The following is a 24,218-nucleotide window of genomic DNA, read 5'->3' as shown; positions in this document are numbered from 1 at the left end:
AAAGCATTCTGGGTAAACAGTGGGTGGACACAAGTTAAATTACTCTTTATTACTAGGTATTTTCAGTAGTTCAAACTTGAAATATCACTAGCTAATTTGTCACTTAAGTACATTCTATGAGCTAAACAGTGGAAGGAGGGTGTAGAATGCATGATGGGCCAGAGTATGAAAATGAAAAAAGGATTGGTCCCTGCTCCCAATGAGCTGAAGAAGTCTTGTAGGTGAGCGCTGTCTTGTACACAACTATGATGGCAAGACACAGGAGCTGAAGGAGAGGAACAGGGAGAATGATCGGTTACAGGTTACTTATAATTAAGGAATCAGGTAAACCATATGGTAGGATTGGGCTCTGAAGGAAGGGTAAGATTAGGATTTTTGTGGAAGGAAAGCTGCAAAAAACATGAGCAAACACATGGATCCAGGAAAGCAGGATGTGTGTAGTAAAGAAAACAGGCTATCCATAGCATCATCACCATATATTACAGTTTGTTACAATTTTCACTGACTTTGCCAAAGGAAGAATATTAGTTTTTATGTGGTCAGAGAGTTTAAATTCAGCACATCTATTTGAGTTAACCACACACAGTTGAGTTGGTCTTACTCAAGTCTTAATACTTAGAATAAGCCTACAAACAGGAGATAGGGGGAAGGACTTAGATTTCCTAGCTACCCACAACTTGGGGGTTTATCATTTGCCTCTCTTTTCTCCTGCTGCAAGTGAATGGTCACCTGGTGATGTTGAGGAAAGGAATCTAGTGGGGAAAATCAATAGACCTTAACTCTACTCCTCTTCCTCGAGCTATTAATGGAGCCACAGACATATGCTTGGTGGGGAAGGGACCTACCATCAGAAGCACTTGTTGGGCATTATCAAGCTTGCCTTTTTCCTACTGCAAGTGTATTATGCTAGGTCAAAGCTAATAAGATCTCAAAGGCTACCTGGTCTTTTTTATTTCTCAGATTAAGTGAATTATCCAGATGTACTTAAATGAGAACCCAAGACCCTAGTATTTCCAGAATCAATAAGGGTTTGAACTAGTAATAGCTCATATGGCTCAGATATGAAAAGAGTGTTAACAATTGTCCTTTTCATTGGTATGGGTACTGAGTATGATATTTAAACCAAGGTTTTGTTTTATTTTTAAAGGATACTTAAGTCCCTCTACCACACAACATTTTGAGTAAGGCCTTATGGATTTCAGAAACAAAGTTCCCTAGATGACTGACTTCACTTCAAGTGATGTGATGACTGACTTCACTTCAAGGTTCACTTCCCTAGATGCAAACCTCACTTCATATGCATGGGATTAAAACAAACAGTCTGATTTGAGCATCTATGTAAGTACATATGGCCAGTGCACTAAATCAAGTAAAAAAGCTAAGAGAAATAAATGGTGGCATTATACTGTTTCCTTTTGTTTTATGTCACCAAATGCAAGTCAGTTACCTGGAGGCATTCACTTCGGTGGCCACTTTGCTCCTGAAAACATCACTTCTAAGACCTTACTCTCTCCCAACTTTTAGCATTTATGCTTTTTAGGCAGTCAGAGAAGTGGTGAATTGTTTGTTGTTGTTGTTGTTGTTGTTGTTGTTGTTGTTGTTCATGTTAGGTTTTTCCCTAGCTATATTTCACACTGTCAAGGGAAACATGGCTATGTTATTATAGGTGCAGCAGGAAGCAGAACGTTTGATCAACAGTGGGTACTCTATCAATTGCTACTGACTTCCAGCCCTTTTTGCTGAAATTTGATATGCTTGTTATTTTTTATAATAATCACTTTGGATATCTGTGATCTGACTGGATTATTAAGCAATGCCTGGTAGCCAAAGAGGTTTAAATTGCTTTGAGGTCAGCAAATTTAGGCTTAGTTGTTATAAAAAGCAACTAAGTGAGAAAAAACAAATCCAAAGCTGTGCTCTTTTCAGCAGCTATGAAATTTGATTTAAATTTCTCCTACATTTTCAAGGAAGGGTAAACCTTGGTGGTTAAGAAAAAGTAACAGATTACTGAAATGTTCTTGGTCAAAGAGCACAGTAATTTTGTAGGAAGAACATTTGACTACTAGTAATAACAACACTGAAAGAAAAAAGGGGGGAAAAAATCCAAGCTAGCATTCCACATTCACAGATATATGCCACGTATTCTCAGTTATGCATGTTAAAACTAATGTTCTTTTCTAGTGATTATCAGGCTCAACTGCTTTATTTCAATCAGGCCATGAAACGGAGTAGAACTCATTCAATGATCATATTTGTAAAAGGGTTTAAAGACTCAGTACTCACTGTGTTAAACAAAAATTTTAAAACTGGGAGTTCATTTCAACTAGTTGGCTCACAGTGCACTAAAGAACTTACCTAGGCACAAATCACTTAAAAAAAAAGAGCTCGTTCTACCAATGTAGAATGGACTTCGTGTGTGTGTGTGTGTGTGTGTGTGTGTGTATGCTTGTGTGTGTGCATGTGTGTATGCGTGTGTATGAGTTCTGCAATTAGAATAATCTTTTTGAACGGGGAAGAGTCATGCAAAGCCTTGTTAAAAGAAATGGCAAAACTTAACATAAGTCAAAATATCTCTGAAAGCATCGGCAACAATGAATAGAAGTTGAAGATTTAAAAAGGAAGAGGGGCGCATGGGTGGTTCAGTCAGTTAAGCATCCAACTCTTGATTTTGGCTCAGGTCATGATCTCCCATCAGTTCATGAGACTGAGCCCTACATTGGGCTTTGCACGGACAGCACAGGGTCTGCTTGGGATTCTCTCTCTCCCTCTCTCTGCTCCACCCCCGTTCATGCTCTCTCTCTCTCAAAATAAATAAACATAAAAATAAATAAATAAATAAATAAAAGGGCAACAGCCAATGAACTTGCCTAACTCACTACATACAAAGTCCATACAACTAGAGTTAGCCGCCTGCTGTTCCTTTCAGGAGGCTGATGTACAACTGCAGTGACAAACCATATTAAAAGTATCTTGTTGAATAGTTAGTAAGAGCTAGATAAAACAGACCCCATCTTTAAAAAAAATTTTTTTTAAATGTTTATTTGTTTTGGGGAGACAGAGAGAGATGGAGCATGAGCAGGGAAGAGACAGAGAGAGAGGGAGACACAGAATTCAAAGTAGGCTCCAGGCTCTGAGCTGCCAGCACAGAGTCCGACACAGGGCTCGACTCCGTGAACCGCGAGATCATGACCTGAGCCAAAGTCAGATGTTTAACTGACCAAGCCACCCAGGTGCCCCATAAACAGACCCCACCTTGTTCACCCTTCACAGTTTCTTGTTGGTGTACAATCACTTTGTCTACAGTGCTATGAGTGTAGGGAATCACAGTAGGCTCCTGATGCAGAATAAAGCCTACATACAAAGAAAGATGTCTAAACATAACTTTCCAACCCTATCTGTAGATAAGTGATCACGAAATATGATTGATGATGCCATCCAGTAGGTATCCTCATACTACCTTCAGAGCAGAAAGGAAGCAGAACTGTGATTTAAACTTAGTTTAGTGCCTAAAAACATAACTGACTTCCTTTTGGAGACTCAAGATAGTAACCCTAATACTGGCGAGGACCATTTGCACACCTTAAGTGTTAAGCTCTGTAATTCCGAGAGACTATAAATTTATTTTTAGATTAATGAAGAAAAGTATTCCATAACTGAGTAACAACAACATCCAGTGCCATCGCATCCTAGAGGACTTCAAGAAGTGCTACTGAAATGTCTATAGTGACAGTCACTTGCTACCCTTGGTCTCAGTCCATCTGGAGCATCACAGCCAAGACTACAGTGATACAGTTGCAACAGCCCATTGACAGAGAATAAAACTACTTGCTCTTGTGTACTAGATCCTGAGGCTTAGAATATCCTCCTGATAAATATCCTCTTTCTTCACTCACCAAATTTTCTATTTTATTTCAAACATAGTGGCATTTTCATATTTCTAAAAGGTGAGTTAAAAAAAATCTTCCTTATTTGTATCCTATCATTAATATGTTTCTTGGTGTCATTATCTATTTGCTTTAAAGATATTTTAGTCACTGAATGACAGCTGAAACATGAGCTTTAGTTTAGAAACTATGCCAATAGCTTCAAAAGTAGTTCAACTATACATACAGAGCTCATTTTAACACTTCTGTTATCCTAAGATTTATTCTTGTTGTTTTAGTGTAGGTACCTCCCCATTTTACAGAAAATACTTTTGATAAAATGAAGTTACCAATGACTTTCTACATTGTTAAAGCCAGAGCGTCCACACTGTTCATTTGCCAACTACAGTCATGATTTTCCTGTAGGTACCACTATGATTATTTATGTGACATTCTCCTTTAAATGGCTTCGCTGGTTAATCTTACATTATGTTAAAAGGGTAAGTTAGTACCGCTTTTCATAAATCACAGGTTTGATGTGCTAGTGATATATTAATGCCCATTAGAATTAACCATAAACATTAAAATTATTAAAAAATGTTAACCTAAGTACCACTTGAAAGCTTACGCACCTCTCGTGATATCTGTACCATACTTTGGGAACCAATACGGAACAGGGTACTATTGATTTCTTCTTCTCAAACCCTCTGTTCTTCTGACCTTCAGGACCTAGCTTCCCCTTGGTTTCCCAATACCATTCTATTCCTTCACTGGCTCTGCTCCTTAAATACTAGTATTTTCTAAGATTCCATTCTGGTCTTTTCTTCTCACCTTGCATATTCTCTCTGAGGGAGCCAGAGGCATCTCCAAATGAACAGGTCTATCACAACTTATTTTCCAGCCTTACATCAATGCATAAATTATGTCTTTCCCATATTTTCTCTCTTAATTAATGATACTGACATTTAGGCAGTTACCAAAGTTAGAAATCTCCCTGTCAACTTACATCCTGAGTCTGCTGTTTTCACCCTTTCCTGTCTCAACATTGTCTCCAACACCCTCTGCCTCTCTTTACTCTGATCTCACAACTAGCCTCTCGTTTCACTGAGAAGTAATCAAAAGTCCCACTTCGATACCTATATATTGTCCCTGCTCCTATCTAAAGACCATTCCTACCCTACATTTGTGCCTTGGATTCCACCCCCCTCCCCGCCATCTATTCAAGAACTTTGCTTCTACAGTCAGTTTCTCTTTTTTGCATCTTTAATTTCTCCTTTTTTACTAGATCAGTCGTATGCAAACATACTGCAAATTTTTCTATTTTTAGAACAAAATCCAAACCAAATTTATCTTTAATCCCACATTCCTCTCTAACTACCATCCCATTTTTCTGCTCCTCACTACAGCGAAACTCTTTGGAAGAGTTGCTAGCCATCTCCACTTCCTCACCTCCTTCACAACCCATTTCACACAAACTTTTAGAAACTGCCAGCGACTTCCAGGTTCCTAAATCCAACGATTTATTCGCTGTCCTCATCCAACTCAGCCTCTTAGGATGCAACCGTGTGGTGCAGCAATAATGATACAATCTATCACTTCTCAAAACACTTTCTTCGTTTCTGGGACAAAATACTTGCCCGATGTTCCTACTGTCTAGCTGGCTGTTTCCTTATTGTTCTTTCTCTTCTCAAACTCTTAATGTGTACTAGAATGCTCTAGTAATTAATTGCTGACCTACTTTCCTTTTTATACTAACCACTGAGGTGACTTTGTCCATGCTCAAGACTTAAAAAACCACTCATAAGCCCATGGCTCACAGATTAGCATCTCTAGCCTGGGCCTCTTCCCTGACCATCATGACACTCATATATCTAAGTGTCATTGCTTGCCTAATACTTGCATTTAAATATTTAATAAGCAATGCAAACTTAACATTCACAAAACCAAACTTATTTTTCTCCCTAAACCTGCTCCTTCTCAGATTTTACTATCTTATTAAACAGCACCAATGGTGATTACAAATCTCATTAAAAATAGCACCAGTTGCTTAGGTCCCAAATTTAGGAGTTATCCATGACCTCTCTGTCCTTCATTTCCTACCCTGCCTCTGGTGGTGTCTTGTTAGTTCTATCTTCAAAAATGTATCCCGAATACAATGATGGCTTCTCACCTTCTCCTCCCACCTCACCTGGCTGGTTCAAGCCAATATTCTCTTTCACCTATATTTTTGCAACAGTATCCTAATGGGTCTCCCGGTTTCTGCCCTTACCTTACTACAATCTATTTCCGATAGAGCAGCCAGAGGAAAACTGTTGATATGTAAATCAGATCGTTCTTCTTTTCTGCTCAAAATCTTCCAAATCATACATCTTTCTCTTAGAGTAAGAGCCCAAATTATTAGAATGGTCTGCAAGGCAGTAAAGATATGGCTCTTTCCTCCTCCCACTCATCTCAGCTTTCATCTCTTACAAGCAAGTGCAACCATGGAGGCCTTCTTGCTGTTCCTTGCAAAAGCTGTTAGAACAACTATTCTCTCTGCCTGACATGCTCTTATGCTGTATGCCTGCATGGCCTAAATCCTTACCTCCTTCAAGTCTTTGCTCAACTGGCACTTCCTCAGTGGGGCCTCTTTAAACACAGTTTGAATCTCACCCAACCTCTTAATCTATTTTCCCCTTAGCACTATCTTCTAACATACTAAATACTTTATTATATTTATCATCTGCTCTGTTTCTCTCCACTAAAACGAAGCTCCATAAAACAGAATTCTTCTTCTGTTTGGTTTCCAGTTCCTAGACTAATGCCTGGCACATGAGAGGTATTAGTTGAATGGATGAATAACTAAGCCACACTCTGTTTCCTTTAGTTAAAAGAAAACATTCTGATGCTTTAGAAGGTTATATCCACCATTAAATTTCATTTTTTCTTAAATATTATTTGGCCAGACTAACAATCTGTAATAACTGGAGGATAGTTGTGGAAGATCGTAAGCAGGGACCAATAGGCTCATTCCTCAAAAGAAAAGTAATGCTTTTTTGCATGTAGAAAAGTTCACATCAAAAAACCAAAAAGTATTAAAATACGTATACACATATTCAATGTCTTTTGGAGGCTGAAGTGTAAAACCACTGGTTATCAGAATTTGACCTACTGTCCTAAGTTCTTATGAAAACCCAAGGTATCCATTTTGTTCATGAAAGCTAAATGCTGGGAATCCCAAAACATAAATATTACCTACTGAGATAATAATGCACGTACAGCCACCACATCTGTGTGCAACCCAAGGCCACGTGGCAATCTAATCATGCAAAATTCGGAAAAGACAAAGGTGCTAAACTGAAAGGGACCGTTTCAGGTGTGCTTTTAGGGTTGGGACTGCCTCATAATCTAGTTCAGATTCAGATTTTATACAGGGATGTAGGTATCTCTTTTGAGTGATGACATAAAAAGTATGGTGAATATACCATTTTCATAAAAATGTCTCAGGAATTTATAAATATGAATTATTTCAATCACAGCAGTGGGATAAATTATACTTGTTGGAGTAAAAGAACTGTGCACAGGAACCACACTGGCCTTGGAAGGCAGAGGACTCAGATTTCAGTCTTAGCTCTACCACTGAGTGACACTTGAACTGAGTAACCCATGATCTTTGCTTCTAGATTCATAAAAAGAGGATTCTTCTTATTCCCCCTCTACCACATAGATATTTGTCAAAGGATTATTTGTTAACCACATAATTAAAGCCCTTTTTAATAAAGAAATACAAAATCTAGACAGATTACATTATCAAGAGTTACATTTGGCTCTGTGGCACAATATACTTGAAATTTTAGGATTTTGAGACCTGTAGTAAATTAACCAAAGTTTTAATTCTTCTTACAGGAATAAATGGAGGGAAGCTAACTAGTAGCATATTCAAAAATGTATAAAAAACTAGATCTTTATGAATGTATCTTTTTTTTTAAGCCAACATCTTCATTAACTTTTAGGAAGAATGTCATAAAACAAAAGTCCCTAACTGCAGGTAGCATATGCTGGATAGTCCACAGGAGGGCAGCAAAGTCCAAGATTGCTTTTTCTTCAAACTCTGAACTCCAGGTAAGATTGTTTTAAGCTACAAGTTATAAATCTACAGAAATTTAGGTTGAAGAACACAGATTAAAACCATAGGTAATGAAACTAATTATAAAAGGAGCTATGATTTAGGTAAATAGATAACTATAAATACAGAAACATTGTGATGATGACACAGGATAATCCTTCTGCACACTGCAATAGATACTAAGGCTCATGTACATGATTTGGAAATTCTTTTATTATTTTTGTCTGTAGGTGAAAGCTTTCAAATACATATTAAAGAAAGACATGCATAAAATTCTAAGCATACCTAGACGTTAAGTCTGAGTTCTACGTATAACGTTTACACATCATTTCTAAAGATCTGGGTCAATATTTTTTTTGGGGGGGGTGGTCAATATTTTTAAATGGACATGTGTCTCAGTGAATTAAGACAAGACCAGAGAAATCCTGGGTTAGGTGCTTAATTTTATTCAGCAAATATCAATGCCACTGTCAGTGGCATACCTGTAGGCATCTGATGTAAATGAAGTCTAATAAATATGACCTACAATTGGTCTTACGTTTTCTGATAAAAGTAAAATAATACTGGATGAAATATACTAAAAATAAAATAAAACCATGCATATCAGAGACATAATAATAAAACAATCTAGACTGCTTAAGTAGAAAATATCTTCACTACATGTAGCTTTTTGATTTGCAAATTAGTGAAGTTGAAAGAAATAGCATTTAGAAAATATTATGGAGTAATGAATGCTTGGAAAATCCACTACATGTATTTCTGGACTTCTCTTCAGATTTAATATTTAATTATTCTGTTTAGATGGTTATTGAAACTTATTTTCCATTTTTGGTCCTTACAGAAGATAATCATTATTACTTCATGAGGTTTCATTCTTTGTGAGACATTTATTTTTTCCAATTAAAAAGAAAAGTCCTTTTATTTAATGTTGAGCACTGAAAAGAACTTACTTATACTCCAAAGCACTCGAAGTTTATTTAACAGATTCCATTTTACTTTAAAAAGGGCCAAGTCTGTTGTTATTTAAGAATGGGCTTGCTGAAGCGGCACACTCAGTTCTACTTACTCAGTTCTACGTTTAAATCAGATTGTAAAATAACAAACCAATAAAATATGGTAAAAGAGTATGTATTTCAAAACTGCCAAGATAAATGCTTAATCAAAACTGAAAGCACTAGCTTCTCTTGTAACAGTCAACTCGAGTGCGGACAATGTATAAAGCAATCTATTAAGTTTTCCTTCCCAGCATTCTTGAAATTGGAGTGGTAATATAAAACTACCTATAAAAGACAAGAATTTATTAAATGCTATTCAAAGGAGGGAGTGAGAGAGAGAGAGAGAGAGAGAGAGAGAGAGATGATGTCAAGCACTTTCTATATAAGAACATACACACCTAACACACGGCAGTCAATAAAATGATTTCCAGATTAATAAAAGTTTGGAAAAATGTCAGATAAGTAATTAAGCACTGATGTATCCTTCACAAGTCGAAAACTTTTGTTAAGCATAGTGATTATGTATTTTTTAAACTGAACTAATTGGTACTGAGAGGTACCAGAATACAATACCTGTGCAGACATTCCAAGAAACATAAACTGAAAATCTGTGTGAAAAATTCCATGATTACATATTGAAAGCAATAAAATACTTACTCATGTTAACACACTGCCTACAATTTTACCATTAAGTTCATACTACCCAAGAGATTATACTATATTATAGCTGCTATAAAAATAGTTACCAATATGTATTTGTAAAGAAAATAATTTGTCAAAGATTAACAGTGGTCAGAAACAGTATTTAAGATAGGTTTTCTAAGAGTTTAACAATTTTTGGTCTTGAAAAGCTTATCTCAGAGTTTTTAAAAATGGTAGCTTTCAAACAGACCTTCCTAAGAGAATGACTTAGGCTGGGGAAGGGGTGGGGAAGGGCAGCTTAAGTTCTTCTCTAATAAAAACCAATATGAATTCCTTGATTATTATATGGAAAAAGAATCATAAGCTTTGTTGGTATCTTGAAAACTTCATATCGTCATAATAAAAATCTCAGACAGATAACATGGCAGACAAGTAAAGAGAACTTACGAAGCTTATTTCAATATTGCAAAAAAGAAAAAGCCAAAGGTAGACAATCATGTGAAGGTACAGAAATGCTAATCATTATTCAGAGGTTTTTCTCTATTTTTCATCAACCATTTAGTAAATCTCAGAGATAGTTACAGGAGGAGAAACTGTTTGGGTTTTCAAATATAAGAAATTCATGGTATCTGTAAGAGATATTTGTTTCTATGAAGTTTCAGCCTTTCAAAGCTGGAACTCAGCAAAGCATTACTTGTTACTGTGGAAACAAGTAATGCAAAAACACTGTAAAGAAAAAAAAATCAATACTGAATAAGTCAGTATTATCCATGAGGTTTTAAACTTAGAAAATGCTATAGCATACATTTAATCAGGGGTACCACTATTTATGGAGGTGTTACTAGATGGCAGATTCTCTTCTAAGATAACTAATCACAATGTAACAGGGGCTAAACTAAAAAAAAAAATTGTTTTTATTAGTGAGCTCTCTCTGAAAGAACTTTTATTGTATTGGATCTAGTAACATTTGCGGGATATCTGGACTACTAAATACTATGATACTACAACTTTGTAGATTTGTTTCAGGTTATTAGTTTCCTGGGCTAGTTGAAGTTATACTCTGGGGAAAAACCTCCAGACAACGGAATTTCCTTTCTTGACATGAGTGACATAAAATAATAATAAATTTCAACAAACTAAAATCCTAAGCAAAAGCATGTAAAACTAATACTAAGGAAAAGGCTTTTTAGAAAAGGGGGCACTATATACCTACAAAATTCTTCTTTCTGATAACAAAGAAGTCAAGAGAGGCAAGGGAGATGATAGCAGGGGAAAAAAGAGAGAGAGAGAGAGAGAGAGAGAGAGAGAGACTATTAGTAAAAGCAGCTCACTGAAAAAAGTGAAATTCTGTTTACAAGGCTGTTGTTAGTAATCTAAGGAATTTAAAAGTCCACGACATGTTTTCTATGATTAAGTAAGACCCGTAAGATCCATTAAGGTCTGAATATTCTGTATTTATTATGAATTTCTCATGGCTCACTTTTACCCAACACCTATTATGTGATAAGGGTCTTATTTACTCCTACCAACAAGTCTATGAGACAGATCTTGCCTTTCATTTTACACATGAGGACACAAGTTTCTTTGCTGGGACGAGAAACATGGTAATGGAAGAGTTAGGGCTCACACACGAATCTGTAGGACTCTGGCACGGGTCCCTCCGCTGCTGCACCGTCAACACTGTCTTAGGCCTTCAGCCTTCATGCAAGAACTCCAGTTTACACCGTGCTCAGTACTGAGCCACAGCTGAGGTATGGAGTTACGGAGCTGCGGGATTTTTGGTTTCTTCACTAAAAAACTGGCTTCTAAAAAGAGAGGTTAGAGTGGGAGAGAGCCAAAGCATGAGAGACTCTTAAAAAATGAGAACAAGCTGAGGGCTGATGGGGGGTGGGAGGGAGGGGAGGGTGGGTGATGGGTATTGAGGAGGGCACCTGTTGGGATGAGCACTGGGTGTTGTATGGAAACCAATCTGACAATAAATTTCATATATTTAAAAAATAAATAAATAAATAAAATAAAAAAGCAACCAGATTAAAAAAATAAATAAATAAAAATAAAAAACTGGCTTCTGATACTTAAAAATGTAAATACAACTTACTGCCTGTCATTTCATTAAAATCCTAAGGCAGTCTTGTACAGGTGAATCTGGAAAACCAGTTTGAAGTGCTAAATCTACTGGTAAATTGTTGATGTCTTTTAGATAAATCACTTAACCAAGTGAGCATTAGGGATTTTTTTTTCCTTAGGTGAAGGTGATGGACTGATAGCCCTCTGCTTGAATATTATGATCTAATTTGCACATTGACAAAGCACCTACTGTGTGTTCTACAACAGTGAGGTTCTGAGGATCCATATGTATATAAACCTCACCCCTCATAATTCAAGTCAAACTCTTTTTTCTTGAAGTCAAAGTTAAATAAGTAAGTAAACATAATCGAACTCCTAGGGAGTTCTAACTAATGAATTTACAGTAGTTCAGATATTAACTCAAACCATTACCCAGGTGGACACACTTATGCACATGCATATATTTTGGTGGCTGTGTGAGAAAGGGGAGGAATGCAAGAAGATACCACTTAATGTCACGTGACTGCTTTAGAGGTGCAGTCAAGATCTGGATCACTTTCACTGGAAGGCAAGGGGGTGTATTTCAGTGAAAGAAGACAGAAAAACCACTTAAATCGTATTGCAGATTGTCTTTATGGACAGAAAATGTACCCTTTACCATTAATATCGATCATTAAAAAATCATAGATTTTGTGAAGAGAAGTCTATCAATTTTAGTCAAATATACTTTAGCTGGCCTTTCTCATCTAGGGTTCTGGGAATTACTCCAAGGCTCTATATAGTAAGGAATGAATTAACTTCTTTCCTATGTATACAGAATATACTAGTTACATAAAATCCTTGGGAAAAACCGAGAATCATTTTGTGTTCTGCTGATCAGAATAGGAACCCTGGTCGTGTTCATCATTTTGTCGGCACTTAATATAAGCTGCTTACCACTGCAAACAGAAGAGGTGATGTTGTACAGAAAAGGATAAAACTGCATACAGCGAATCAGCTTCAGGCTGTTTTCACATTCTGGGCATTTGGTAGTTAATTTCAAAGCCTGTCTAAAGGCCTCAAGTGCCCCACTGATATTCTTCAGAGCAAGGTAAGCATTTCCCAGGCTCAAAAAGGTCAGGGGCTGAAAAGACAAAAAAAAAGTTTTTTAAATGTTAGTGAATTAATATTTTCTGAGAGTTATAAAACTTTCACAGTATATGTCTTTTAGCTTCTTTTAGGTTATCCCATAAAAGTTAATGGCTAACTACCTATTTTAATTACACCAGTCAAATCTACACTGTAACAAATGTAAATTTATTTTTTTACCTTTTTACTACGATAAAAAATACATAGTGTAATATATACTAGTCTTAAGTGTACAGTTCAATGAATTTTTATATGCATATATATCCCTGTAACCAGCACTCATCTCAAGATATAAAACATTTAGAATGTTTCTAATACCTCAAAAGATTCCCTTGGGAAGGGGCACCTGGGTGGCTCAGTCGGTTAAGCATCCATCTTGATTTCAGCTCAGGTCATGATCTCGCAGTTTGTGAGTTCAAGCCTCGTGTGATAGTGCTGACAGTGTGGAGCCTTGTTTGGGATTCTTTCTCCCTCCTTCTCTCTCTGCCCCCCCCCCCAAAATAAATAAATAAACTTAAGATAAAAAAGATTCCCTTCGGGGCGCCTGGGTGGCGCAGTCGGTTAAGCGTCCGACTTCAGCCAGGTCACGATCTCGCGGTCCGTGAGTTCGAGCCCCGCGTCGGGCTCTGGGCTGATGGCTCAGAGCCTGGAGCCTGCTTCCAATTCTGTGTCTCCCTCTCTCTCTGCCCCTCCCCCGTTCATGCTCTGTCTCTCTCTGTCTCAAAAATGAATAAAACATTAAAAAAAAAAAAAAAAGATTAAAAAAAAGATTCCCTTGGCAACCCAACCCTAATCCTAGAGGTAACTACTGTGGTGATGTTCTATCACCATAGATTAGCTCTGCCTGTTCTTAAACTTCATATAAATGGAATCAAACAGCATATTTCCCTTTTATGTGTATATAATCTTGTACCCTTTTGTAGATTCAGTCAGTACAATATCTAAGGCTTAAGAAACGGAGTGTTTTTTGGGTTATCAGTTTATTTTTTTAAAAAATTGATATGCAATATTTACCATGTGAATATACATAGTTTGCTTATCCCTTCTCCTTCTGATAAGATTTGGATTGTTTCCAATTTGGGACCATTATGAATAAAGCTACTATGAACATTCTTGCAACTATCTTTTGACAGATGTACGTACTAATTTTCCTTGGCTATATACTTTGCAGTGGGTCTTAAGGTAGGCATATATTTAGTTTTATGGGTTACAAACAAACAGTTTTCTAAAGCAGACGTACAAATTTACATTCCTACCGGCAAGTAGGAGAATTTACTGACTTGGTATTGTCCCAGTCTTTTAAATTTAGCTGGTTTAGTGAGATGATAAAGTATCATCTCAATGTGGTTTTTAACTTGTATCAGTAATGATGTTGAGTATTTTTTCATGTGCTTATTGGTCATTTGAATTTCCTCATTTCTGAAGTGCCTGTTGTTTTCCCCATTAAAAAAAAGTAGGCTGTGTTTTTCTTCCTAATTTGAAAGAGTTCTTTATATGTGCACTAGATATGAGTCCTTCATTGGAAATATTTATTGCAAGTATCTTCTCCCAATCTGGGGTTTGCCTTTTTATTCTCTTACTGGTATCTCTGATAAACAGGACTTCTTAATTTTAATGAAGTTCAATTTTTGCATATATGCATATATATAAAATATTTACATATTTATAAAAATATGTATTTTACAGTTTGTGCTTCTTTTTTCAGTTAGTGCTTTTAAAAATCTTTGCCTACTGTAACATCATGAAGACCTCCTTTTATGTTTTCATTAAGAAGCTTTATTGTTTCATCTTTCACATTTTGGTGCATGATCCACTTCAATTTAATTCTGTGTACAAAGTGAGAGAGGAGTCAAGGTTCATTCCTTTTTCCATAGGGATATCCAAGTAAGTATTCCAGCACTACTTACTGGAAAACCAAAAGATGCCCCCATCCCCCTAAACTATTAGTGTGCCTTTGTCATATGTCAGGTGACCTTATATGTAGGGGCCTATTTGAAATTTTTTAATGTGTTCCATTGATATATTTGAGTATCCTTGGGCCAATACCATACTGACTTAATTACGGCAAGTCTTGAAATCTAGTCATAGAAGTCTTCCAACTCTGTTTTTTCTCCCCCTCACTCACAAATATTTTGGCTATTCTGGATCCATTTCTGCATAGATTTTAGAATCAACTTACCCATTTACGCATACATATGCATTAAGTGCCAGGAGCTTGGGATTGAATTTATAAATCTGGAGAGATTTTACATCTTAACAATACTGAATCTTCCCATCCATGAACATAGTGTCTCTTTCCACTTATTTAGGGCTTCTTTTTCTTAGTAATGTTTTACAATCCGGTATAGAAACCTTATACATCTTCTCTTTGAATTTATTTCTAGATATATGATATTTTGATGCTATTATAAATAGTTTTTGTATTCTATTTTTCAAATGTTTGTTGTTACTGTTTTCATAAGCAACCCAAAGTATTTGGTTCAGGTCATTTCAGTTGAAATACACCTAATGCCAGGTAATTTGTATTTGCTTGTGTACAAACCATTTATTCTACACTTACTTTATCATTAAAAATATTTTAAAGGATCTAAGAATGTTTTGTTCTCAAGTTGTGCAATATACCCCTATGAAAAGCAATACCTATGATTTATACAACTACTTGCTTTTGATTCAGGCTGTTAAGGTCATCCAAAATGTCTCACTATAACCAAGCCAAGATGTATAAAATATTCCAGATTACAGAGGTATAATCAAAGTAGCTCTCAGATTACATTTAAAATCTTACTTAATGGTTCATACCCAGATACAAACTCAAATTTAGACTTAGATTTCTAATTTAGACTTAGATTTCAAAGTGTCTTTATATTTTTACATAGGGAAACAAATGTCTATTCCTATGACCAGAATGATGGTTGTGCAAATATCTTACACTGAGATAAACTAATTACCATTTTGTAAAAAAAAAAAAAAAAAAAAAAAAAAAAAGAATTTTCATCATTTCATCTAGAAAATAATTACTGTGTGTTTACTAATGTTTTAGACATTGTTTTGGACACTGGGGATACAGCAGAAAATAAGAAACATAAGTCACTGCCTTAGAAGACCTAATAGTCAAGTGTCATGAAACCATGAGGGTATCACGCAAGTATGAGAAAAATGTGATGGAGAAGAGCACAGCAGGGAAGAGACATTAAGTAGACCACAGTGGGGTGTGGAGTGCCATTTTTAATAGAGTAGTAAGGGAAAGACTTACTGAGAAGTTAGTATTTTAAAGGATTTTAAGGAGATGAAGCAAGCTCTCAAGAATCTTGGTGGAGTATTCCAGAGAGAATATAAAGTATAAAGGCACTGAGGTGGGAGCACGCCTAGTATGCTCAAGGAACTGCAGACAGGCCAAGTAGTTAAAACAGAATGAGCAAAGGAATGATTTCATGGGGATGAGGTCAGAAAAGTAATAAGGTCATGTAGGATCTTCTACACTATTATAAATTCTTGTCTTTTACTATGAGTTATATGGAGTGCCACTGCAGAGATCTGAACAGACAAAATGACAACATCTGACTTTTTATAAGGATTCACTGGTTGCTGTATTGTGAAGAGACTGTAAGGGGACAAAGGCCAAAAGCAAAGACACTGTTAGGAGGCTAATGAAATAATCCAGATAAAAGATAATAGTGGTTTGGATCAGACAGCCTGGCAATGGAGATGATGATAAATAGTGAAATATTTTGAAAATATTAGCAAGGTTAATTACCCTGAGAGAGAAAAAGGTATGAAGGACGGCTCCAAGCTTTTGTCCTGAGCTACAGGCTTTACTGTTTCCTGAAATGGGAAAGACTGAGCAGTAAAGATTGGAATGATGTTAAGGAGCTTAGTTTGGGCCTTTAGTTTTATTTTTTTATTTTTTTTTTTTTTAATTTTTTTCAACTTTTATTTATTTTTTTTGGGACAGAGAGAGACAGAGCATGAACGGGGGGAGGGGCAGAGAGAGAGGGAGACACAGAATCGGAAACAGGCTCCAGGCTCTGAGCCATCAGCACAGAGCCCGACGCGGGGCTCGAACTCACGAACCGCGAGATCGTGACCTGGCTGAAGTCGGACGCTTAACCGACTGCGCCACCCAGGCGCCCCAAGGGCCTTTAGTTTTAAAGTGTGTTTTAGACATCCACATGGAGATGTCAAGTAAGATGTCGGATAAAGAAGTCTGCAGTTCGGAGCAAAGGTGATAGGTGATTCAACGGGAAATGATAGAGTTATCAAGATATGGTGCTAGAACAACTGGATACCTATGTGATATGAACTCTGATGAATGAACTTTGATCTCTACCTCCCAGTACAAAAAAAAAATTTAACTTGAAATGGATTACAAACCTAAATGTAAAACCTAAAGCTACAAATTGTCTTGAAGACAACATAGGGAAATATTTTAGCATATTGTAGAGTTAACTGTTTATTTATTTATAATTTTTTTTTTTTTTAGCATGTATTCAGTTTTGAAAGATGAAGAGACAAAGCATGAGCAGGAGTGGGGCAGAGAGAGAGGGAGACATAGGATCCGAAGCAGGCTCCAGACTCTGAGCTGTCAGCACAGAGCCTGACATGGGGCTCGAACTCATAGACCGAGAGATCATGACCTGAGCTGAAGTCGGACACTTAACCAACTGAGCCACCCAGGTGCCCCGAGAGTCAACTATTTGAAGACAAGTAATAGCAAAACTAAAATAGAACTACTTGTTTTCACACATCTTGTGAAAACACCTTAAATCTAATAATAAAAATCAAAAGAAAATGAGCAAAATGCATACACAACTTTTACTTTAAAAATATAATTGGGGCACCTGCGTGGCATCTCTTTTTTATTTTTTTATTTTTATTATTTTTGAGAGAGAGGCAGAGCGTGAGCAGAAGAGGGGCAGAGAGAGAGGGAGACAGAATTCAAAGCAGGCTCCAGGCTCTGAGCTGTCAGCACAGAGCCCAATGACGTGGGGTTTGAACTCATGAACCATGTGAACGTGACCTGAACCAAAGTGGGATGCTTAACCAACTGAGCCACTCATGTGCCCCAAGTGTCTGACTTTTGATTTCTGCTAGGGTCATGATCTCACGGTTTGTGGGTCCAGGCCCTACATGGGGTTCTACACTGACAACACAGAGCCTGCTTGGGATTCTCTCTCTCTCCCTCTCTCTCTGTCGCTACCCTGCTCATGCTGTCTCTCTTTCTCTCTCAAAATCAATAAATAAACTTAAAAAAACTAAAAAAAAAAAAAAAAAAAGAAGAAGAAAAGTATCTAAAAAAAAATGCAATTAAAGGGGTGCCTGGCTGACTCAGTGGAGCATGCGACTCTTAATCTCAGGGTTGTAGGTTTGAGCCCCACACTGACTGTAGAGATTACTTAAAAAACATAAAATCTTTAGGAAACAACAAAAACAAAAATACAATTAAAGGATAAAGAAATTTATGTTACAAAATAGAAGTGAAATTTTTTAAAGTAAACTTGTTTTACAAATGTTTACTCAGAGGCAATACATGCTAAAGAGCATGAGTTCTGTGGCTAATCTCCCTGAGTTCAAATCCAAGCTCTGTGACTTCTGGTAAATCCTTTTGAGTTTATCTATCAAATGGGTAAATCGTACATACAGGGTTGTTGTTGAGGATTAAATGAGTTATCACATGTCAATTGATCGTTATGGTGCCTGGCTCTAATAAGCAATCAATTAAAAGTTACCAGTTAATTCATGTGCCCAATTCGGTGAAGATACACAGGAAATGAATATTTTCCGACCTTGATTATGGAAATATATATTGGCCCAAATCTTTTGGTAGATGTTTGGCATTTTGTATCAAAGCCATCATAACATTCATTCTCTCATTGACTTAGTAATTCCACTGCTAGCAATCTTTCCTAAGAAAATTATCTGGAATACAGAAAAGGCCTTATGCAGAAAATTATTATTGATAACAGCTATGCACTGTGGAACCTAAATATCCAACAAGTGAGGAGTAAGCTGTGATATATAAATTCATATAGAGTCATTATTGATGGCTAATAAAAACTGTCTGGTACTGAAACTTTTTTATATAATAATCTTTAACGATCACCAGTACAATAGTGTTGCAACACTATGAATTATTTGGTTAGAAGAAATACAGGAATTATTTCCAAATGTTGACATTTGGGGGTGGGGTGCTGATTATATTTCTGTGATATCTACTCTGATCCACTGATTTATCTTTTTATTATTACTGTAGTACCACAACTAATCTCTAAGGGAGCTCTTTTTTCTTTAGAAGAATACTGATTGCCTTAGCTGGTGGCAGTAGAAAGCGAAACAGGTATTGGGGGAATACAACTGTGTTAGCCTTCCTTTGGGCGCCCAATCATCACATCCCTTTTATATAGCATCTGTTCTCACTGTACCTGCACCTGGCACACAGCAAACATTTGATAAATATTTGCTATACTTTTTTGGCGCTTGGCCTGTTGTATAGTATAGCAATTGTAAACCTTCACTTAAAATCCACTTGTGAATTTGTATATTTAAAAGGAAATTCTTAACAGGCAATACTTTCTTCTCATACTCAAAAAAAAAAAAATTAGTTCTAATAATACCACAGATAAACTTAAACCACTCAGGCACATTTCTTCTAAAAGTTTCTTTGGATATAAAATTTACAAAGAGTTAAACACTGGGTATAAAAGCAGTTTAACTATGTATTTATTATAACTGTATTTTATCAAACGAAGATGTCATCAATTGTAACATGCATCCTTATTTCAGAGATGTTAAAATATGGAAAAAGAAGTGGTATCTTAGAAACTATGAACAAAAGTAACTAACTGCACAGGAGTGATTAACTCCATGGCCTGCATGTGGAAAGTTCAGGGCATGAATATTATCCATTTACCTATTCTTATCAATACAACCTTTAAACTGTGCTCTGGCTTAGTTGCTGAAAAGACATCTATAAATTAAAGTTGTAAAACAGTATAATATTAAGCAGCATGCATGCTGTGATGAGAAGGATAAAAAAAGAACCAGATGTTTCACATTGACAAAAAAGTAGCAGTATATCTTTAGTAGCTATATCATTCTTTAAAAAAAATTTTTTTTAATGTTTATTTATTTTTGAAGGCAAGAAAGACAGAGCATGAGTGGGGGAGGGACAGAGAGAGAGAGGGAGACACAGAATCCTAAGCAGGCTTTAGGCTCTGAGCTGTCAGCACAGAGCTCCACGTTGGGCTTGAACTCATGAACGGTGAGATCATGACCTAAGCAGAAGTTGGACGCTTAGCTGAGTCACCAGGCGCCCCAGTAGCTAGATCATTCTTATTTAAACATCAGTTCTTACAAGTAAATTAACCACGTAATTATAAATTTCAGTCATTTAAAATAAATCACAGACACACACACACACACACACACACACACACACACACACACACACAAGACAACTATAGGCCAAGATCTCTGACGAACATAGATACAAAAAATACCAGCAAACTCAATCCAACAATACATTAAAAAAGTCATTCACCACAATCAAGTGAGATTTATTCCTGGGATGCAAGGGTGGTTCAGTATTTGCAAGTCAATCAATATGATACATCACATCAATGAGAAAGAATAAAAACCATATGATCAATTCAATAAACATAGAAAAAGCATTTGACAAGGTATAATATCCATTGACAATCAGAGCCCTCAACAAAGTAGGTTTAGAGGGAACATACCTCAACATAATAAAGGCCATATATGAAAAACCCAAATACTCAATGGGAAAAATCAGAGCTTCCCCTCTAATTTTAGGAACAAGATGAAGATGTCCACTCTCACCACTTTTATTCAACATAGTACTAGATGTTCTAGCCATAGCAGCCAGACAACAAAAAGAAATAAAAGGCATCCAAACTAGTATGGAAGAAGTAAAACTTTCACTATCTGCAGATGACATGATACCATATATAGAAATGTCTAGCTAACTAATTTGGATGTAAATTAAAAAAATAAAATAAAATAAAAAGTCTAAAGTCTCCACCAAGAAACAACTAGAACTGATAAATGAATTCAGTAAAGTTGTAGTATACAAAATCAATGTGCAGAAATCTGTTGCACTTCTATACACTATAATGAACCAGCAGAAAGAGAAATTAACCAAACAACCCCATTTACAGTTGCATTGAAAATAGTAAGATACTTAGGAATAAACCTAACTGAAGAGGTGAAAGACCTGTACTCTGAAAACTACAAAACACTGAAGGAAGAAACTGAAGATGACAAAAAGAAATGGAAAGACATTCCATAGTCATGAATTGGTACAACAAATATTATTAAGATGTCTATGCTACTCAAAGCAATCTACCCATTTAGTGCAATCCTTATCAAAACACCAACAGCATTTTTCGCAGAATTAGAAAAATCCTAAGATTAATATATAACCACAAAAGACCCCAAATGGCCAGAGCAATTTTGAAAAAGCAAAGCAAAGCTAGAGGAATCACAATTCTGGACTTCAAATTATATTACGAAGCTGTACTAATCCAAACAGTATGGTATTGGCACAAAAAGAGATACACAATGGAACAGGATAGAAAACCCAGGAATAAACCCACAATTGTATGGCCAATTAATATTTGACAAAGCAGGGAAGAATATCCAATATTTCTTCAACAAATGGTATTGGGAAAACTGGTCAGGTATATGCAAAATAATAAAATTGGACCACCTTCTAAATCATACAGAAAAATAAACTCAAAATGGATTAAAGACCTAAATGTGAGACCTGAAACCATAAAACTCCTAGAAGAGAGCACAGGCAGCAATTTCTCTGACACCTGCCATAGCAACATTTTTCTAGATATGTCTCTGAGGCAAGGGAAATAAAAGCAAAGATAAACTATTGGGACTACTTCAAAATAAAAAGTTTCTGCACAGTGAAGGAAACAATTAACAAAACAATTAACAAACAATTAACATATTTGCAAATGACATATCTGGTAAAGGGTTAGTATTCAAAATATATAAAGAACTGATACAACTCAACACCCAAAAAACAAATAATCCAGTTAAAAAATGGGCAGAAGACATGAACAGACATTTCTCCAAAGAAGACATCCAGATGGGCAACAGACACATGAAAAGATATTCAACCTCACTCATCATCAGGGAAATGCAAATCAAAACCACAATGAGGTATCACCTCATACTTATCAGAATAGCTAAAATGAAAAACACAAGAAACATCAAGTGTTGGCAAAGATGTGGAGAAAAGGAACCCCTGTACACTGTTGGTGGGAATGCAAACTGGTGCAACCACTGCGGAAAACAGTAAGTTCCTTAAAACATTAAAAAAACAAAAACCAAAAAAACCCCCTTACCCTATGATCCAGTAATCACACTACTGGATATTTATCCAAAGAATTAAAAAAACACTAATTCAAAGGGATTCAAAAGGGTATATGAACCCCTATGTTGATGTTTACAATAGCCAAGATATGGAAGCAGCCCAAATATCCATTGATTGATGAATGGACAAAGAAAGTGAGGTGTATATACACAATGAAATATTAACCAGTCATAAGAAAGGGTGAAATCTTGCCATTTGCAATGAGATGGATGAAGACAGAGAATGTAATGCTAAGTGAAATAAGACAGAGAAAGACAAATACCATATGATTTAACTCAAATGTAAAATTTAAGGAACAAAACAAACAGGCAAAAGAAAAAAAAGAGAGAGAGAGAGAGACAAACTGAGAAACAGACTCTTAACTATAGAGAACAACCTGATGGTTACCAGAAGGGAGGTGGGCAGGGGGATGATGGGTGAAACAGATGATGGGAATTAAGGAGCATACTTGAGGGGCACCTGGGTGACTCGGTTGAGCACCTGACTCTGGATTTTGGCTCAGGTTCATGATCTCACAGTTAGGGAGATGGAACTCTGCATGGGGCTCTGCACTGACAGCATGGAGCCTGAGATTCTCTCCCTCTCTCTGCCCCTCCCCTGTGCTCTCACAAGTATGCATGTGCTCTCCCCCACTCCCCAATCTCTCTGCCCCATGCTCGCCTGTGCTCGCTCATGCTCTCACACTCTCTCTTTCTCAAAATAAGTAAATAAACATTAAAAAAAAAAAAAAGGAGTGCACTTGTGATGAACACTGGTGATGTATGGAATTGTTGAATCACTACATTGTACAGCTAATATAACACTGCATGTTAACTTCATTGGAATTAAAATTAAGAAAAAAGAAATTAAATACATCTAAAATATATCAGGGATATATTGCTGTAATGGCAAGATACAGAAAAATATAATTAGCATGATTCTACATTTGTACAAAATAAAACAAATCAATACAAAAAAATAAATGAATACATCAGAAATAAAATGAAACAAAATCTGTTTTATGCCATCTCAAAATATGCAAATTCTGCTCTGAAAAATATGCGAGATTTTTTTTTATGCCCTCCCCAGAAAAATACAAATTGTGCTCTGAATTTGAGTACCACGACACAGTACATGGAGCTACAAACATAAAACCTCACCTCAGAGCTATTGATGGCCAAAGCCTGAAGTAGCAGCTTAGTGGCATCAAGATGGAGGCCATAGTGAATCAAAAGGTTGGCCAAGTTCACAAGAGGAATGTCCTGGTACTGAAGTGGAGCCAAATTCAAAGCCCTCTGAAGACAAGCAATAGCAAAAGTGCTGTTTCCTACTGCTCTCCAGTAGAGTCCAGCTTCATTGAGTATCAGCCAGACAGGAGCATTTGGCTGAAAAAAACCCAAAATACCTCAGTTAATGCAAGAATATAGTACTTGTTATGACAGATTTTTAGTGCATGCAGTTTAACTTTTAATTACAATTACTAAGCATTTAAATTTCAGATGTCTAAAGTAGGTGACTTACCTTATTAATAGCATGAAATAAGAAAGACCCAATTTCTTCTTCTGGGATAGTATAGTTATTAATACGGGAAAGCAAAATCTGAAAACATCAAAAGGAAGACTGACTCAATTGAAAATAACAGGGAAGACATTTGAAAGAATTCTACAGATAGCAGTCTTGACTTGAGCTCCTCAGGAACAGCTAATTTGAATAGATATTTATAAACATATATATAGATACACACACACACACACACATATATATACACACACATACATATATAAAAACATGAGGTCATCAGCATACCAACAGGTGTTGACCTGCTTATATGAATACCCTAGTTTCCTTTAACTAAAACATGTTAAAAGATGTATACCACATACATTATTAAGGTGATATACCATACCCCATTAAAGTCAACATAAGTGTCCAAAATCAAAAGAGAAATTTTTCAAAAGACAATAGCATCTAATACTTGATACAATAAAAAATCTTCTATCTTTTCTAGTGGGAAAAGCACTGGATCTCAATTG

At 36.2% G+C, this 24,218-nt stretch overlaps 1 protein-coding gene across 2 annotated transcripts in view; it reads right to left on the bottom strand.

Annotated features, from left to right (window-relative positions):
* TTC17 (tetratricopeptide repeat domain 17) overlaps positions 1-24,218 on the bottom strand; it is a 127,346-nt gene that overhangs the window by 60,104 nt on the left and 43,024 nt on the right. For both annotated transcript variants that reach the window (XM_045485025.1, XM_045485026.1), the window contains exons 14-16: positions 23,707-23,784; positions 23,346-23,570; positions 12,609-12,795 (exon numbers count right to left, since the gene is read on the bottom strand). In XM_045485025.1, the coding sequence (XP_045340981.1) occupies positions 12,609-12,795; positions 23,346-23,570; positions 23,707-23,784 (490 nt within the window). The remainder of the gene's footprint in view (positions 1-12,608; positions 12,796-23,345; positions 23,571-23,706; positions 23,785-24,218) is intronic.

Source organism: Leopardus geoffroyi, chromosome D1 (genome assembly GCF_018350155.1).
Source record: "Leopardus geoffroyi isolate Oge1 chromosome D1, O.geoffroyi_Oge1_pat1.0, whole genome shotgun sequence".
Lineage (NCBI taxonomy): Eukaryota > Metazoa > Chordata > Mammalia > Carnivora > Felidae > Leopardus > Leopardus geoffroyi.
This window is presented reverse-complemented; position numbering and strand designations above follow the sequence as displayed.